The sequence below is a fragment of the Gadus morhua genome, unplaced genomic scaffold, assembly GCF_902167405.1.
Source record: "Gadus morhua unplaced genomic scaffold, gadMor3.0, whole genome shotgun sequence".
Lineage (NCBI taxonomy): Eukaryota > Metazoa > Chordata > Actinopteri > Gadiformes > Gadidae > Gadus > Gadus morhua.
Genome location: NW_021964143.1, coordinates 55001 through 74674, shown reverse-complemented (window position 1 = coordinate 74674; position 19674 = coordinate 55001). Strand labels below are relative to the sequence as shown.

The 19674-nt window shown below is 43.6% G+C and overlaps 2 protein-coding genes across 3 annotated transcripts; both read left to right on the top strand.

The window, feature by feature from the left end:
- Positions 1–682: 682 nt before the first annotated feature.
- Positions 683–14162, top strand: LOC115539110 (NACHT, LRR and PYD domains-containing protein 12-like; the record flags this gene model as incomplete). The annotated part of the gene is made up of 9 exons (XM_030350296.1): positions 683–744; positions 1609–2526; positions 2711–2939; positions 3650–5450; positions 5689–5862; positions 7438–7585; positions 12743–12894; positions 13354–13527; positions 14075–14162. Coding segments are annotated over exons 2-9 (2904 nt in total), but the record flags the coding sequence as incomplete, so codon positions are not given.
- LOC115539124 (uncharacterized) lies at positions 10149–11983 on the top strand. 2 transcript variants are annotated; one of them, XR_003975716.1, is made up of 3 exons: positions 10149–10214; positions 11409–11469; positions 11554–11983. XR_003975716.1 is itself a non-coding variant. In XM_030350310.1 (2 exons), the coding sequence occupies exons 1-2, from the start codon at positions 10445–10447 to the stop codon at positions 11906–11908; spliced, it is 1380 nt and encodes a 459-aa protein (XP_030206170.1). In that variant the 5' UTR covers positions 10225–10444; the 3' UTR covers positions 11909–11983. The 2 variants fall into 2 exon arrangements, 1 of the variants encoding a protein (XP_030206170.1); XM_030350310.1 differs by lacking the exon at positions 10149–10214 and having other exon boundaries at positions 10225–11469.
- Positions 14163–19674: the final 5512 nt, after the last annotated feature.

Sequence of the window (19674 nt, the reverse complement as noted above, 5' to 3'; positions counted from 1 at the left end):
AGTCAGGAACCAGAAGGAGCGTCAGAACAGGCGGGGAGTCGGGAACCAGAAGGAGCGTCAGAACAGGCGGGGGATCAGGAACCAGGAGGAGCGTCAGAACAGGCGGGGGATCAGGAACCAGAAGGAGAGTCCGACAGGCAGGGGTTCGATAATGGGCAAGCAGGGCGTAGGCAGGCGGGTAGTCAGGCAGGCAGGAGTTCGGCGACCGGAGAGTACTGAGAAAGGAAGGAGAGTGTTACCACGGGGACAGACTGTAGGAAAGCTCGAGAATACTAGTTGGACCGATACTGACTGTGCAGGAGTAACGACGAACTGGCGCCGACTGGCAGGAGATCTCCGACTGAAGAAGGAACTGGTGATGAGCTGACAGCACACAGGTGTGGAAGGAGAAGAACCACCGGCGCCAAGTGGCCACTAGGTGGAGGTAGTGGACCGCGTAGCAGGACGCTGCGTGACAAAATGTCATAATATCGTTTTCTGTTCCCCCCCCCCCCTTGTGTGTGTGTGTGTGTGTGTGTGTGTGTGTGTGTGTGTGTGTGTGTGTGTGTGTGTGTGTGTGTGTGTGTGTGTGTGTGTGTGTGTGTGTGTGTGTGTGTGTGTGTGTGTGTGTGTGTGTGTGTGTTGAAGCCCAGAGCAGCAGCAGAGAGCAGACTCCCCTGGACCCAGCTGTGTCTCCATGAAGAGTGACTGGTCTATGGATTATCCTCCTGACCTTAAAGATGGACGCCCCTCCAGAGAGGAGAGGTAGGAGTTTCAAACAGACGATGAAAACAGACCGGTTTGTTGTTATTAGACTACTGATGCTGATGTGTACAGGTCAGGAAAAAACAATAGATTGTGTATGTGTGCGTGTGTGTGTGTGTGTGTGTGCGTGTGACTGTTGTCCATCTCGGAGCTCAGCAGTGATTCATCATGACTCCATCATTAGTATTAGTAACAGCTGTGTGTAAGCATGTGCGTGTGCGTGCGTGCGTGCCTGCCTGCCTGCGTGCATGCGTGCGTGTCTGCCTGCGTGCGTGAGTATGTGCGTGCGTGCGTGCGTCAGGCGTGCGTGCGTGCGTGCGTGCGTGCGTGCGTGCGTGCGTGCGTGCGTGCGTGCGTGTGTTGTGTTGAAGCCCAGAGCAGCAGGAGAGAGCAGACTCCCGTGGACAAAGCAATTTAATTAATGAAATTATTTTTAAGACGACTTGTAGCAGACTTTACATGTTTAATGTTTAAAGATTCAATGTCTTTCAAACAGCCCCATTTATTGAATCTGTTTTAATTTATCTTTGGAGGTGAATTAATTTGTTGAAACTGATTATCCATGAAGAATAACACAGGTCTGGGTAGAAATGTAGAAACTGACTGCTCTATTTTCTATGTTAGCTAATCGCATTGTGAATAAACACAGTATGAAGGGTACTTACTGTGCTTTTATGTCAACATGTAAGTGCTTGAATGCCATAATAACTTTTTCTGCCCCCTCCCCCTTAAATTTCCATTTCAATAAGGTTAGAAAGATTATTGAAATCAAAAGTCATGAGAAAGTAGTTATTTCCCTGCAGTAAATGATCAAATGAAACAACATCCACGAATCCTAACTTCCAGATGGTTCTTGTTTTTCAGAAGGACGCAGGAGAGAGCAGACTCCCCTGGACCCAGCTGTGTCTCCATGAAGAGTGACGGGTCTATGGGTATGCCTCCTGACCTTAAAGATGGACGCCCCTCCAGAGAGGAGAGGTAGGAGTTTCAAACAGACGATGAAAACAGACCGGTTTTTTGTTATCAGACTCTACTGATACAGATTTTTACAGGTCAGGAGAAAACAATAGATTGTTTGTGTGTGTGCAGGTTGTCCATCTCAGAGCTCAGCAGTGATAAATCATGACTCCATCATTAGTCTTAGTAACAGCTGTGTGTGTGTGTGTTGTTGTTATCAGACTCTAATGTTACGTATTTTAAGCACATAAGCTGCCCCCACATAGCCACTAGGAGGCAGGATCGAACACCCAAGCTGCATTACCCCCACACAGCCACAAGGGAGCAGGGTCAAACATGCAAGCTGTAATATCTACCCCAGCCACAGAAGGCAGCATCTTTAAGACAGACGTGGAAGCTGCAGCTAAGGCGTCACATAGGCCACGCCCACTTCACATAGGCCACGCCTACTTGGATCATTCGCAGCGCCCGGAGCCAGAGGAGGTCAGAGACTCACAGGCAGCAGAGAGACTCGGGCCTAAGCCCGGAGCTCGAAGTAGCTCACGGTATTACTCTCTACGAGTGTTGGATACAATTCCCTCCCTTTTGCTTCATAGTTACCATACCAAAATACTTAAACAAATAAAGTGAGTTGAAAGCGACCTGTTTCGAACTACTTTCAACAAGAACACAACAATACTGATACTGATGTTTACAGGTGAGGAAAAAACAATTGGCTGTCTGTGTGTGTGTGAGTGTGTGTGTTTGTGTGTTCCCCACAGACCACACCAGAAGAATTCAAAGGTTACCAGGCCTGTACAGAAGCATCAAACAGAGCTGATAAAGGTGTGTAAATGTCCACTAAGACATCTGACTTCAGCTCTACATGAACATCAGAAAGCATCTCTAGTGGTGCTCATAGTCTCCAGGCTTCCCTCTTTGACCAGCGGGACGTGAATCCAGGACAGATGCTTCTGATGTCCTCAGTGAGTTCAGAGTAAAGTTCTCCTTGATGTTTGTTCTGTTCCAGAGGGCTGAGGAGAACGCACAAGCTTTTCTAGACAAGGAGCTGAAGAAGCTCTGGAGGGATCTCTTCTCAGATTACCCACAATGCTCAGAGGGTCAGAGAGTGGAGGGGGAGGAGGTGGATGGTAAGAAGGAGGAGCAGAGGAGGCGCGCCATAGAGGGAGTGGTGGACATCACAAAGCTCTGCCTGATGGAGATGAACCAGGAGGAACTGGCCGACACACTGTGGGGCGGTAAGAGACTCTTATTTTGAAGACAGGGGAGCCAATTGCTTTGAAGGACAGAGACTCGTATCTTGAAAACAGAGCATAGACAGAGACTCTTATTTGTCTGTTCAGACTAAATGACATAATGTGAGATTTCTACATTTCTAAATTCAATTTGATGTGTGAGATACCATTCCTCTTTGAGGTTAAACGGTTTGATCCAGATATGTAGGGTTATAGTGGGGGTATCAGGTTAAATGGTTTGATCCAGATATGTAGGGTTATAATGGGGGTATCAGGTTAAATGGTTTGATCCAGATATGGAGGGTTATAGTGGGGGTATCAGGTTAAATGGTTTGATCTAGATATGGAGGGTTATAGTGGGGGTATCAGGTTAAATGGTTTGATCCAGATGTGTAGGGTTATAGTGGGGGTGTCAGGTCAAATGGTTTGATCCAGATATTTAGGGTTATTGTGGGTTATAAGTCACTTTCCACAGATTCACTATCAGTATTGCTATCATTAGACCAATCATATTGCTGTGGAAATAACAAAATAGTTTTGAAGATTTTGAATCTGTAACATGCAGTCCTTGTCAAGACCAACTTCTCCGACCACAAGTACTGAAGCCACTAAATATCATGAAGTTTATAATTTAAAGGAAATATTGACCTGTTTCCTCTGTTTCCACTCATCACCATCCATTAACTGATGTCTTCTGTTGTTTTCTCATTTAGGATCTGCTGCTGTCGAGTGCCAAAATAAAATAAAGTCTAATTTGCAGAAGAAGTTCAGGTGTGTATTTGAGGGAATCGCTACAGCAGGACATTCAACACCTCTGAATGACTTCTACACAGAGATCTTCATCACAAAGAGAGGCAGTGGAGAGGTCAACCAGGAGCATGAGGTCAGACTGATTGAAACAGGTTCCAGGAAACCAGCCAAGGAGGAAACACCAATCAGATGTGAGGACATCTTTAACCCGTTACCTGGACAAGATAAACCGATCAGGACAATAATGACAACTGGAGTGGCAGGCATTGGTAAAACCGTCTTAACACACAAGTTCACTCTGGACTGGGCTGAAAACAAGGCCAATAAAGGCATACACTTCACGTTTTTCTTCACTTTCAGAGAGCTGAATTTACTGAAAGGGAAAGAGTTTAGCTTGGTGGAACTTCTTCATCACTTCTTTATTGAGACCAAAGAAGCAGGAATCTGTAGATACGACCGGTTCAAAGTTGTCTTCATCTTGGATGGTCTGGATGAGTGTCGACTTCCTCTGGACTTCCAGAGAAACCCGATCTGTACTGATGTCACAGAGGTCACCTCGGTGGATGTGCTGATGACCAACCTCATCAGGGGCGACCTGCTTCCCTCTGCTTGCATCTGGATAACCACACGCCCTGCGGCAGCCAATAAGATCCCTGCTGAGTGTGTTGACATGGTGACAGAGGTGAGAGGGTTCACCGACACACAGAAGGAGAAGTACTTCAGGAAGAGATTCACAGAGGAGACACTGGCCAGCACAATCATCGCCTACATCAAGAAATCACGAAGCCTCCACATCATGTGTCACATCCCAGTCTTCTGTTGGATCACTGCTACAGTTCTGGACAACTTCTTCAAAACATCCAAGCTAGGAGAAGAGATGCCCAACACCATGACTCAGATGTACAGCCACTTCCTGAGGGTCCTGTCCATACAGGGGGACAGGAAGTACCATGGGAGATCTGAAACAGATCCACACTGGAGTTCAGAGAGCAGGGAGATCATTGTTTCTCTGGGAAAACTGGCTTTTAACCAGCTGGAGAAAGGCAACCTGATCTTCTACGAGGCAGACCTCGCAGAGTGTGGCATCAATATCAGAGCAGCCTCAGTGTACTCAGGAGTGTTCACCCAGATCTTTAAAGAGGAGGGTGGGCTGTACCAGGACAATGTTTTCTGCTTTGTCCACCTGAGCATCCAGGAGTTTCTGGCTGCCCTTTATGTCTTTCTGTCATTCATCGATACTCGGGTCAATCTGCTCTCAGGACAACGACAATCCTGGTGGTCTATTATTTTTAGAAACAAAGGAAATGTCAATCTCTACCAGAGTGCTGTGGACAAGGCCTTACAGAGTGAGAACGGACACCTGGACTTGTTCCTCCGCTTCCTCCTGGGCCTCTCTCTGGAGACCAATCAGATTGTCCTACGAGGTCTGCTGGGAAAGACAGTAAGTAGCTCAAAGAACAGTGAGGAAATGGGCTCTTACATCAAGGAGAAGATTGGTGGAGATCTATCTGCAGAGAAAATAATCAATCTGTTCCACTGTCTGAATGAGCTAAATGACCGTTCTCTAGTGGAGGAGATCCAACAGTACCTGACTTCAGGAAGTCTCTCCGGAGAACCTCTCTCCCCTGCTCAGTGGTCAGCTCTGGCCTTCATCCTACTGACATCAGAAGAGGAGCTGGACGTGTTTGACCTGAAGAAATACTCTGCTTCAGAGGAGGGTCTTCTGAGGCTGCTGCCAGTGGTCAAAGCCTCCAAAACATCTCTGTAGGTTCACTAATAACACATATTACAATAAACAATATAAATATAACTGGAATATAATGTTAAAATACTAAAAATAAAAATTATAATGCATTTTACATTGAATATATAATGAAAATGTTTGCATTTAATTATTTAATAATTTTTGGTAAACTAATAACATTCTGCATTATGGAATAACTTAAAGCTTTCTGTTGTTTTGATCGCAGTTCCTGACATGTTCTATTTATTGTGTGTAAAGGCTCAATGGCTGTCATCTGTCAGAGAGATGCTGTGAAGCTCTGGCCTCAGTTCTCAGCTCAGTCTCCTGTAGTCTGAGAGAGCTTGACCTGAGTAACAATGATCTGCAGGATTCAGGAGTGAAGCTGCTCTCTGCTGGACTGGGGAGTCCACACTGTACACTGGAAACTCTCAGGTCAGTTTTACTCAATGTGCAAACAGTTACAAATAAATGTTCAAAGTTAGAGTTATATAACTCAGCTTATACCTCAGTACCTGTGATGACCACATTCATGACTTTCATATCATATAAAGGCTACCCCTTGTTGTTGGGGTGGATATTCTAATGCATCCATATGCTTGAAAATCTTTAATTATAAATATGAACCCAAAATATAACGATAGTGTCCCCTGTATACAGGACGTTGATGGTTGAGAGCAGGGTGAAATATAGGGGGTCCTGGGAGGGTCAGAGACCCCTAGTTGGATGCCTAAGACCTCCTGAAAGCCACAACAGCAACATTTTCATAAAAATGATTTGAAACTTGCAATTGTAAAACGAAATATATTTTTAAAAGCGTAATATGTCCAGTATTCATTATTAAACGTACAAAACATTTATTCACAAATATGAATAGGTTTCAGAAAGATATTTTTAATATTGTGTAACCAGGGTGAAGAGATTAACGCATAAAAGCTCTTTATGTATATAATAAGTTATTGTTGATATGTAGGATATATCAATAATTATCTTTTCATTATCAATATAAGTCAACTCACTATTCTTTTTTTTTTACCTTGCTCAGTACATCTGGTTATATTGATGATATGTGGGTTTAACCAATAGGATTGGTTGATATCAAGACTTCGGGATCATCTGGGGAAGGGTGAGAGGTCACGTGTGAGCGGGAAAAAGGAGAGAGAGGGAAGAGACAAAGGAGGAGAGTACTTCATTCTCTGTAGAGATCGCCATAGCTAAATGATGTTTAGACATTTACTTCCTAGTTGTTTGACGGTTAAAGTAGTGCGGGAGAGAGTGTATGTGGGGCCGGTTTTATTGGTGCTTCTGTCTTCTCCACTCCCTATAATGTTACCGGGACTTTTTCTTGCACGTGTTAAGAGCGAAGAGTCTATTGTGTAGCAACACTGAGCCCATGCAGGCCTGCAACGTTTATGACGGCATATCAATGACAAAAGGCGCAAGCAAACATGAATTTGTGCGGGAGAACAACTAACACATCTGTGGGCACAAATCATTATTGTAAACAATTTAACTGCACTTGCGCTCAGCAGTTCTCTGATCGAGAGAGCAACAATAAAGCCTGTGAGGCAGAAACGATTCATTGAGCGCGCACGTAAAGTGAAGCAGAACTCAACTGTGACACACCTGCACCCACAAATGCTGTCTTTTATCTCGTGCTCGCAAACTGTTTTCATGCTCGCTCTGATATTTTTCTCCTCTCAACAGAATAATATTGGAATTAAACTTCTCATAAAAAAACACCTAGATGCACTAATAACATGTATTACAATACAATACACAATATACTAAAATAAATGTCATATTTTTATACAAATTGCTTTTCAAACGCTATAAAACAACTATTAAATACCATACATTTTACGCCCAATATACAATAAGATAAGGATCTAATGTATATTTTTGTTAAATGATTAAAACATCTCTAATAAAAAATGGTTAAAGGTAAATTATTTATTTTAAACAGTTTCTTATTATTCTTGTATTTTAAACATTTTTTTTTGTTTGAAGGCTGAATAGCTGTCTGTCAGAGGGATGCTGTGAAGCTCTGGCCTCACTTCTCAGCTCCAACTCCTGTAGTCTGAGAGAGCTGGACCTGAGTACCAACGATCTGCAGGATTCAGGAGTGAAGCTGCTCTCTGCTGGACTAGGGAGTCCACACTGTACACTGGAAACTCTCAGGTCAGTTTTATCCAATGGTCAAACAGTTAGAAATAAATGTTCAAAGTCAGAGTTATATAACTCAGCTTATACCTCACTACCTGTGATAACCACATTCATGACTTTCATATCATATAAAGGCTACCCCTTGTTGTTGAGGTGGATATAACAATACATCCATATGCCTGCAAATCTCTAATTATGAATATAAACCCAAAATATATCGATAGTGTCCCCTGTATACAGGACGTTGATGGTTGAAAGCAGGGAGAAATATAGGGGGTCTTGGGAGGGTCAGAGACCCCTAGTTGGATGCCTAAAGCTAAGGCCACACTGCACGCGTTTTTCGGGTTAAAAAACGTGCATAACGCGCCTAACTTGACGCTTGATCATTGTGTGTCCCAAAAATGGTTCAACGCGCCTAACGCGCCTGTGGCTGGATTTAGGAGTCCGAGGTAGGAAACCCAACGCCGCCGTGTTTGGGTGCATGATAGAGCTTAGATCGGGTTAGATTAAATAATCTCGGATATAAATAACAATAATCGGGTTAAATAACTTCACATGGTGTGTCTGGTGTGTTTCCAGCATTCGTAGTGTTGATCAGTAGAGATATCCGATCAGTAGAGATATCCGCCAAGACGTTGAGGTTGCTTAGCAACCAGAGACGCTGTCCATGCAAGTGATTGGAGCGTTCCCTCTTCGTCATAACTATCAAACCAAACATCCTTCACATTCACCGAGCGAACATTATGAAAGTAAAATGCAAATTTCTCACAAAAAATGTTTACATAAACGCTTTTAATGGCGTAACTATGTTACTATTTCCACCCAGAATAAAGAAAGATGTCCGCCATATGCTTCTGTGCAAGCGTCACTACTCTCTGCCAGTGACGTCAGGTCAAGCTCCACGCTGGTTGGCTATCGCGGCTAAGCGTCACGCGTAGGCGCGTCAAAAGTTACAAATGTTTAACTTTGCGCGTTGGTGCGTTCGGCGCGTTGGTGCGTTTACGTGCGTCATTACGTGCGTATGCCGCGTCTAACGCCACTTACGAGCCGCTTTAACGCGTCTACGCGCCTACACCAATGGTTCCTTATGCAAAAATGCCGATTGTGGCCTTACCTTAAGACCTCCTGAAAGCCACCACAGCAACATTTTATAAAAATTATTTGAAACTTGCAATTGTCAATCAAAATGTATTTTTAAAAGCTTAGTATTTCCAGTATTCATTATTAAACGTACACGACATATATTCAAACATATGAATAGGTTTCAGAAAGATATTTTTTATATTGTGTAACCAGGCTGAAGAGAATAACTTATAAAAGCTCTTTATGTATACAATAAGTTATTGTTGATATGGAGGATACATCAATAATTATCTTTTTTATTAATATAAGTCAACTCACTCACTTTTTTTTTTACCTTGCTCAGTACATTTGGTTATATTGATGATATTTGGGTTCAACCAATAGGATTGGTTCGGGGTCATCTGGGGAAGGGTGAGAGGTCACGAGTGAGCGGGAAAAAGGAGAGAGAGGGAAGAGACAAAGGAGGAGAGTACTTTATTCTCTCTAGAGATCGCCCAGCTAAATGATGTTTAGACATTTACTGCTTAGTTGTTTGACAGCTAAAGGAGCACGGGAGAGAGAGTATGTGGGGCCGGTTTTATTGGTGTTTCTGTTTGTGTCTGGGATGTTTTGGACGGAAACCTCAGTCTTCTCCACTCCCTATAATGGTACCGGGACGTTTTCTTGCACGTGTTAAGAGCGAAGTGTCTATTGTGTTGCAACACTGAGCCCATACAGGCCTGCAACGTTTATGACGGCATATCATTGACAAAAGGCGCCAGCAATCATGACTTTGTGCAGGCGAACAACTAACACATCCTTGCGCACAAATCATTATTGGAAACACTTTAACTGCACTTGCGCTCAGCAGTTCTCCAATCCCGAGAGCAACAATAAAGCCTGTGAGGCAGAAACGATTCATTGATTGCGCACTTAAAGTGAAGCAGAACTCAACTGACACACCTGCACCCACAAATGCTGCTCACAAATGCTGCTCGCAAACTGCTTTCCTGCTCGCTCTGATATTTTTCTCCTCTCAACACAATGTACATAATATTGGATTAAAACTTCTTTTACAAAACATCTAGATGCACTAATAACATGTATTACAATACAATACACAATATACTACACTAAATGTCATATTAATATACAAAGTGCTTTTAAAACCCTACAAAACCACTATTAAATTCCAAACATTTTACACCCAATATACATATAAGATAAGGATCTAATGTATTGACTAATATATTTTGTTAAGTTATTAAAACATCTCTAATAAAAAATTTCAACACAATTCTTTCATAATGTTAAAAGTATATTTGTTATTTTAAACAAAGTTTCTTGTTATTCTTGTAGTTTAAACATGTTTATTTTTTTTGAAGGCTGAATAGGTGTCATCTGTCAGAGAGATGCTGTGAAGCTCTGGCCTCAGTTCTCAGCTCCAACTCCTCTAGTCTGAGAGAGCTGGACCTGAGTACCAATGTTCCGGAGGATTCAGGAGTGAAGCTGCTCTCTGCTGGACTGGGGAGTTCAAACTGTACACTGGAAACTCTCAGGTCAGTTTTATCCAATGGTCAAACAATAACACCAAAAAACAGATTTACATCCAGAAAGGTTAGGTCATAAATACATTGTTTTCATAAGAATAACTCAACATATTTATATTTTTGTAGGCATGACAGTTTAGGTACACGTTATATTCTTAGTTTGTTAATGATGGTATAATGTGTTTTATACAACGGGGGACCAAAATCCAGCGATCTGATTGGTTCCCAACTGTTGTATAATGAGCGTATACATAACTGCTATGACGCCCGATCATTTTGTGAAAGTATCACTCCGCGCCTTGAAGAGGAAACCGTTACAAAGTATCGTAAGAAACTTTATCACACAGAGATTTAGCTTGACCATGGAGGAGGGGATTCACCAGCGGGGAAATATATCCTTCGACCTCCGGGAAGGCCTCACAACCGATGAGTGGCTTCGGCAGCTTTCCCCGGAAAAAGAGCAAAATAATTCACGGCACGCAGAGCTAAGAAAAGAGGAAGTCGACCAATTAGAAAAAGAGCGAAACGAGTCGAACACCGTCAAGCAAACGAGGTGGGCAGTAAAATGCTTAGAAGAGTGGTGTGCTGCCAAAGATGTTGATATAAACTTTGCTACAATCTCAAAGGAGTGCTTAAATTGCATTTTAAGAGATTTTTATGCAACTGTCGGAAACGGGAAAGGGCAAACCTACGGATTAAGCAGTTTCATCGGTCTCCTGGCTGGCATCAACCACTACATTAACGACCCACCGCTCAGTTTGTCCTGGTGTCTCATCAAAAACACAGACTTCACTACCCGCAACAATGTCTTCACTGGTGTGGTAAAAACTATGAGGAAGAAGGGCCTAGACACCACAGTCCACCACTTGGCGATTTGTGAAGAAGACTCAAATGCCATGAAGAAATCACTTGATCCTGGCACAGCGGGGGGGCTTGTGGACAAAGTTTGGTTTGACGTTCAACTGCACTTCGGGCGGAGGGGAAACGAGGGCAATCGACAGCTGAAACCGTCCTCTTTCGCCGTGAAATCTGACGAAAATGGTCTAAAATATGCCACACTAACTTTCAACGAACATCCTAAGAACCACAATGATCCTCAAGGGAAAAATAGGGAGAGCACAAGAGGGTTCATGTATCAACTGCCAGGCGACCCGCTCTGCCCCGTCTCGTCTCTCCTCAAATACATCTCTCATCTACCTCCAGACGCAGAAGTATTTTATGTCCACCCGAGAAAAAATATTATCTACGGTGCTAATGAAGTCTGGTAAGTAAAATAAATGGTGACCATATTTTTCAAGGCTATGGCTAGATTATGATAAAAACTAAAAACGTATTTACTGTGTTGCAGGTACACTCGAGAGCCAATGGGTGTAAATCACCTCGCTAAAATGTTGCCGAGAATATGCAAGCAGGCCGGGACACGGAGATACACCAACCACTGCCTCCGCAGCACCACTATCCAGATGCTTTCCGACGCAGGTCTAGCATCGAGGGAGATCATGGCCGTAAGCGGACACAAGTCCGAAACCTCTCTCCAGAGCTACTGGAAACCGAAACTTGGGGACCGGAGAAAGTGGAGCAACATCATCGCCGACGCCGCAGCACACACAACCACACTTAAAAAAATTAAAACCACTGATGTCGGACAATTTTTCAATAGTTGCAATATCAATGGCAACGTACAAATTAATATAAACGAATAGGCAAATAGTAGCCTATAAACTTGTTTAGTGTCTAAGTTAAAATGTTAATTATTGCAAATAAAATGTCAAACCGTATTTTTACTAGTGTGTGTGTGGAGTCATTTTGCCATAATTTTAATAGTTGTATAAAAGCAATAGCACAGTTCACTGAAACCTAAAATCGGCGAGTGAACTGCTCCATAGGATAATTGCCGGCGAACCGCTCTATCGGAGCCTTCTCTCGGAGGGACGCTAAAGTGTGTTGCATAGCCACCGTCAGCCAGGAGGGACTACTTTTTTGTATTCTTTAAGAAAACGGCTACTTTGACTTTCTTGGTTTCTTTTTAAATGTAGTGTGACTATGACTTTCGTTTCGCCATAATAGTAACCATTGTATAAAAGCAATAGATCACTTCAGTCAGTGGCATGTGCTCATTATACCACTGTGAAGGGGGTAGCCGGCCCTCCGCTGCGTGTCGGGGTCGGACAACGACCCTTAACAGTGGTATAATGAGCACATACCACAGCCTGGCGTGATCTATTGCTTAAGTATAACATTATTATTCTGATTATCATGGAGTCAGACAGTAAAGTGTGGTTTAGAGTTGTTTCATGAAGGTTAATAACAACCTATTAATAAAACTGTATGTTTAGGTGAAGTATAATGATAATTTTTGTTTGTTAATTTAACATCTGTGTGAAATCTTTTTCTTAATATTTTAAGATCCAGGTTATTCATGTTATTTATTATTTAATGTATTTAAAAAAACTGGTTATAATTCTCCTATAATTTAACTACAGTTCCTCACAGGTTGTGTTTATTTTGTGTGAAGGCTCAATGGCTGTCAACTGTCAGAGAGATGCTGTGAAGCTCTGGCCTCAGTTCTCAGCTCCAACTCCTCTAGTCTGAGAGAGCTGGTCCTGAGTACCAATGATCTGCAGGATTCAGGAGTGAAGCTGCTCTCTGCTGGACTGGGGAGTCCACACTGTACACTGGAAACTCTCAGGTCAGTTTTATCCAATGGTCAAACAATAACACCAAAAAACAGATTTACATCCAGAAAGGTTAGGTCATAAATACATTGTTTTCATAAGAATAACTCAACATATTTATATTTTTGTAGGCATGACAGTTTAGGTACACGTTATATTCTTAGTTTGTTAATGATGGTATAATGTGTTGTAAAATATTATTATTCTGATTATCATGGAGTCGGACAGTAAAGTGTGGTTTAGAGTTGTTTCATGAAGGTTAATAACAACCTATTGATAAAACTGTATGTTTAGGTGAAGTATAATGATAATTTTTGTTTGATCATTTAACATCTGTGTGAAATCTTTTTCTTAATATTTTAAGATCCAGGTTATTCATATTATTTATTATTTCATGTATTTAAAAAAACTGGTTATAATTATCCTATAATTTAACTACAGTTCCTCACAGGTTGTGTTTATTTTGTGTGAAGGCTCAATGGCTGTCAACTGTCAGAGAGATGCTGTGAAGCTCTGGCCTCAGTTCTCAGCTCCAACTCCTCTAGTCTGAGAGAGCTGGACCTGAGTACCAATGATCTGCAGGATTCAGGAGTGAAGCTGCTCTCTGCTGGACTGGGGAGTCCACACTGTACACTGGAAACTCTCAGGTCAGTTATCAGCCTCTTCTTCAAACTGGTTATTCTAGCTTCCAGTAAGTACAGCTCCTGCCTGATGCATTTCTGTTGCTCTTTTCCCTGCTGACCTAACACTCCCTGGTTCTACACAATGTTAGAACCTGTGAAGAAACGTTCTTAGCGTACCAAACACAGCAGACTTCTCCTGACTCTAACTGAACAATATCTCATTGAGTTGTAGCTATTGAGAAAGGAGCATTTGTTTAAGATCCTATTTCACATCTAAGTGAAGGAACTTCTGCTGTCTGTGATGATGTAATCTCCCCACTTCCTCTTCCTGTTCTCAGACTCTCAGGGTGACACAGCTTTGTCTCCATGAAGTATCAATAAAGCTTGTCCTCCAAATGGAATGAATACAAAAATATAAATGTGGTTACTTTAGTACAAACGACTCTCAACCAGATACAATAAATTGTGTGTGTGTGTGTGTGTGTGTGTGTGTGTGTGTGTGTGTGTGTGTGTGTGTGTGTGTGTGTGTGTGTGTGTGTGTGTGTGTGTGTGTGTGTGTGTGTGTGTGTAGCTTGTCTGGCTGCCTGGTCACACAGGAAGGCTGTGCTTCTCTGGCCTCATCTCTGAGCTCCAACCCCTCCCATCTGAGAGAGCTGGACCTGAGCTACAATCACCCAGGAGACTCTGGAGCTGCGCTGCTCTCTGCTGGACTGGAGGATCCACGCTGGAGACTGGACACTCTCAGGTAATAATAATAATAATAATAAATGAAATTTATATAGCGCTTAATATGGTACTCTAAGACGCTTTACATATTGCCCTATCAAAACTATGTGAGACAGACTAGGAATAAAAGAAAAACAGAGGTTAAACATGAAGAATAAGGTGGGAGTTAGGTGGGGAAGGCTAGTGTGAAAAGGTATGTTTTGAGGGCAGATTTGAAAGAAGAGAGGGTTGGAGAGACTTTGATGTGGGAGGGGAGTGAATTCCAAAGGGTGGGGGCAGCAACTGAGAAGGCCCGATCACCCCAAGTCCGTCGCTCAGTCCGTGGAACTTGTAGCAGGTTGGCAGAGATGGACCTGAGGAATCGGGAGGGGGCGTGGTGATGGAGGAGGTCGGCAAGGTAGGTGGGGGCTAGGCTGTTGAGGGCCTTGTAGGTGATGAGTAAGATTTTGTAGTTGATTCTGTGTTTAATTGGAAGCCAATGGAGTTCACGGAGGACAGGTGTGATGTGTTCTCTGGAGTGGGTACCAGTGAGGAATGGAGTGGAGGTATGGAGAGGACAGCTCACCACTCAGGGACAAAGTCTCCTACAAGGATTCATGCCGCTGCTAGATGAAGTGGTTTGAAGAGGCAGCTGTCACTCATGTTGTGTAGAACGTGATGAGACGGCAGATGATGAAGGTGAATGTTTCAACATGCTGCTCTCACTTTGTTCCCCCCAGTGTGGAGCACGGTGGAGTGTGGAGGCTGAAACCAGCTCTAAAGAAGTGTAAGTGTCTGTTTGATTCATCACATCACACACTCACTATTGAGATGTGTTAGATTTCAGCTTATTTCTAAACTGTTCGGACAGACTCTGCGTTGTGTATTTTCAGTCGTAGTAGTAATTCTTGAAGTCGAAATCAAAGCAGCTTGACAGGTTGGATTAGAGGGTTGAATAGATGGTTTATTCCAGGATGTACAGCGAGATACAGACTTAGGTTGAATAATCTATAGTGGACCTGGTGGTCGATGACTTGTTCCTCGGCTGTCGAAACCCTCTACTCCTCGAACCAAAGGGTTGGGGCGAGTATAATACAAAAAGGGGATAGATGAATAACACGTGAACAGACGCACTCTCAGCCTTGATAAGGTATTTGGCCCTGGCTATGTCCCGGAGGCCAGGTTCAACCTACCTTGAGACATAACAATGGCAGAATGTTGGGGATAACACCTTGTATCAGTATGAGAGGCCCTGGCCTGTTCCTAGACTAGAAATGTGAACAATAAGAGAGACACTAAAATACACCAAACATTCTACATTCCTCCCTCTTGATCATACTAAACATAGTTTAAAGATCACCAACAAAAAGAGAATTCAGTGTATTTTCTGGTGACCTATTAATAATGAACTAAATCAATGAAAGAAAGCATAAAAGGCAATAGGACAAGTAAATTTAAATCATACACAAGTAAACCAGGTGTAGGCCACTATAATAAAGAAAATAACAAACTCATTATGTTACTCATGATTAAAACATTTTTAAAGAATCAAGAAAGTCAACTGTCGAGACACCTCCCTCTGCTTGGCACAACAACATCACAGACAATACTGCATGACTCAGTTGGTTTTGAGTAGCAGTTGCAACAGAGTTATTTTCCAGTTGATGGCCACCGCAGGTGTGATGGGGGATGAGGATGAAAGTTCGTAGTAGGGCGTCAGGACAAACACTGAGACACAGTTCAGTTCAAGGACTCATCCCAAGGACTCAACAAGTGTCCGTGTCTCCTGGATCTCCCAGGTACGATGAAACATGAAACAAAGAAAAAGTGCAGTATCAGTCATGGGGGAGGCATTGTCACAGCCTCCCAACATTAATGATGATCAACTATGTTTTGTAATTGTCTTAATGATTCGATAAACAATGAAAATGATCATACAAAAATAAATCGCTTGATTCGAAAATGGTTATATCAGTAATCAGTCATCATAGTTTTCAAATAAACCTTGTGTGAATGAATGATTGAACCTTTGTTCAAAAATAAACCAAAACAAACAAAATGTTCTAAAGCTGAGGCAGTTTGTGTCAAGAATGAACCAACATGAACTTAGATAGGCAGTGACAAAAGTCCTAGCATCTTTCGAAGACTAACCTCTTGTGAAAATAAAGGATGAAATAACAAACAACTCAAACACTCCCTCTACTCTTCACCCCGTATCAGTTAGTTGTGCGTGCAAATCTAACGAGTGTCATTCCAAGTCGGTGCAGTCGCTGAGTTCTTCAGCACTCTGCGCTTGTAATTTCTTCCATCGTTCCCTCATTTTGTTTGAGCGGTTTCTGGCCCTACTCTCTCGTTGGAGCGGTCAACGGTACATCTTTCGAGGGGCTTTACATTCTCTTTGCCAGTGTCCACTTTGTCCACAGTTGTGGCATGGTCGAAGTTCTTTCTGTCTGTCTGGCGGGAGGAATCGTCCTCTGTCCCTGTTGGACTGGGGGAATCTTTGTCGTTCCCTGGCTATTTCCTTCTTCTCGTCTGTGGTCTTCATGTGTGGTTGTATGTTGTCATCAAATCCTCCATTGAGTGATTCATTCTTAATCACTGCTCCAGGCCTCACCTCGGGGGGTTGCTGTACCCGGGGGTTCGGATGTTGAAGGAATGAATGTGGTGGGACAGGGGCGAATTGGGGAAATTGTTGTGGGGTCTGGGTCGCATCATAATTAGCATAGTCAGGTGGGGCAGATGGATTTCCCTTCTGTGGCACGTGGGGGGTACTGCAGATGACCGGATCACTGTGTCTCGACTCCTGTAAACCACCATGGAAGATGTATTCCCCATCTGGGCCACACAATGGCAGTTTGGGGTACATGCGACCATAGACTCCCAAGGTTCCTCCTCCTTTTCCTTGGTCACCCCCCTCAGAGGGCCCTGAGTCGAGGGGGTGGGCCGCTATCAGTCCTTCTCCGACTAGCGTCGTGTGTAGGTCTGTGAACTTCCTCTGCTCTTTGTTCCGAGTCGCTTCATCCTTGAACAAACGAATTTCGTCTGCAAGCAGTTTGATTTGCTCTCTAATTTTTTTCAGAGCAGTTGTCTTTTCCAATTCATCTCTCTTTTTGTTACAGAGTCTCGCTAACTGAATAAAGATCAATCTCTCTAACCTCCACTTCAAAAAAATCTTGTTCCATTGGTTCAGATTGCTATCCTCTTCCTCCTCCTCTGCCTTCTTCCTGCCTTTACCTTTCTGCATTTTTTCTATCTTTTTCTATCTGTAAAGTAACTAAAACTAGCGACCAATCGCTGCTTAGGAAGAAACAAATAGACGCCTCCCACGGAGCTCGGTATGCCAACAACAGATGATGGCACACTTTTTCCCTCTTCGATTAAAAAAACAATACAGATGATTCCTCGGCGGGGATCAAAACAACATAGCACAAACAAAAAAACTCTAGTGATTCATGTAACCTCACCAGTAATTCAATACAAATACGGTTTCACTCCTTGTCCAGCAAGTCGTAAAACAAAACCCCTGAGCAAACCAAACGTCTTAAGTTATATTCAGGACATGTATCAACATTGACAAACTAGCAAAGATGAACAAATCACTTGACAATTTCTATTCTAGGAATCTAACCCAGACTCTAGGAATCTAACCCAGATACACCTATTCTAGGAATCTAACCCAGATTCTAGGAATCTAACCCAGATACACCTATTCTAGGAATCTAACCCAGATTCTAGGAATCTAACCCAGATACACGTGTCTTTCCCATTCATACAGCGTATATTCAGTGATTATTGAGCTCTTAAACACTAATACAGGTTCTCACTTCGTCAAGCTCTTAATGACACAACTTCATTACTCAGCAAATGTAGTGCAGCCTAATAGTAAAACAAATAATAATAATAATCACAGTTATGTGTGTGAAGATTATTTTAAGATTACTTTCTTGTTCTTTTCCCTTGGTCGAGAGTGTGGAATGAGATTCAGTCACCGTTGATTCCCACGTGGTGCATAGAGATGCGCTGGTTCAGCCGCGTTGTGGATGCGGGTCCCTCGGCAGGGCAGGCGTTGATCAGATGTCTTCCCAGGCAGGGCGCGCGCTCTTCTCGGTCACAGGGCAATCTTCAGAGGCAATCGTCTTCTCACTCCTCTCTCTTCAAGACGGTGTCACGGCACCAAATGTTAGATTTCAGCTTATTTCTAAACTGTTCGGACAGACTCTGCGTTGTGTATTTTCAGTCGTAGTAGTAATTCTTGAAGTCGAAATCAAAGCAGCTTGACAGGTTGGATTAGAGGGTTGAATAGATGGTTTATTCCAGGATGTACAGCGAGATACAGACTTAGGTTGAATAATCTATAGTGGACCTGGTGGTCGATGACTTGTTCCTCGGCTGTCGAAACCCTCTACTCCTCGAACCAAAGGGTTGGGGCGAGTATAATACAAAAAGGGGATAGATGAATAACACGTGAACAGACGCACTCTCAGCCTTGATAAGGTATTTGGCCCTGGCTATGTCCCGGAGGCCAGGTTCAACCTACCTTGAGACATAACAATGGCAGAATGTTGGGGATAACACCTTGTATCAGTATGAGAGGCCCTGGCCTGTTCCTAGACTAGAAATGTGAACAATAAGAGAGACACTAAAATACACCAACATTCTACAGATGGAAAGTCCATCCACACAGCAGGAAGTGAGGTCACATCCTACTGGGAATGAAGATGATGGCTGACATCATGTATCTTACGTATATTAATACTGTCGACCATCACAGTTAAACCTGCTTGTATAAAACCCAGCAGGTATTACATTGTTACATTGAGGGGGGGTGACGGGGCTGAGGGGGGGGACTAGGGGTGAGGGGGAGACCGGCTGAGGGGGGGCTGGGGGTAGGGACTAGGGGTGAGGGGGAGGGGGGGTGACGGGGCTGAGGGGGAGGACGAGGAGGGGGGTTGACCGGGTGAGGGTGAGGACTAGTGGGGAGGGGGAGGGGCAGGGGGGTGACGGGGCTGAGGGGTGAGGGGGAGGGGGGGTGACCGGGCTGAGGGGGGGCTGACGGGGAGGGGAGGGGGGGGGTGTGAAGGGGCTGAGGGGGGAGGGGGAGGGGTGTGACCGGGCTGAGGGGGGCAGTGAGGGGGAGGGGAAGGGGGGGGTGACGGGGCTGAGGGGGGGTTTGAGAGGGAGGGGGGGGGGGAGGGGGGGGGGGGGGGGCTGAGGGGGGGGGGGGGGCTGAAGAAGAAGAGAGAGCGATCACAAAACGAAAGAGAATAAAAAGGAAAAGAGCAGCCTGGATCCAAGGAGAGATGTTTGTTGTTGATATATTCATAATATTGTTGTTGATGTTTTCATAACGTTATTTTTGAGGTGTGTGTTATCTATGAATGTGTACATATGTGTATATACAGTAGTAGTGATGATGATGATGATGAGGATGAAGAATGGTTCAGCAGCTCATCATGTCTGGTTCTC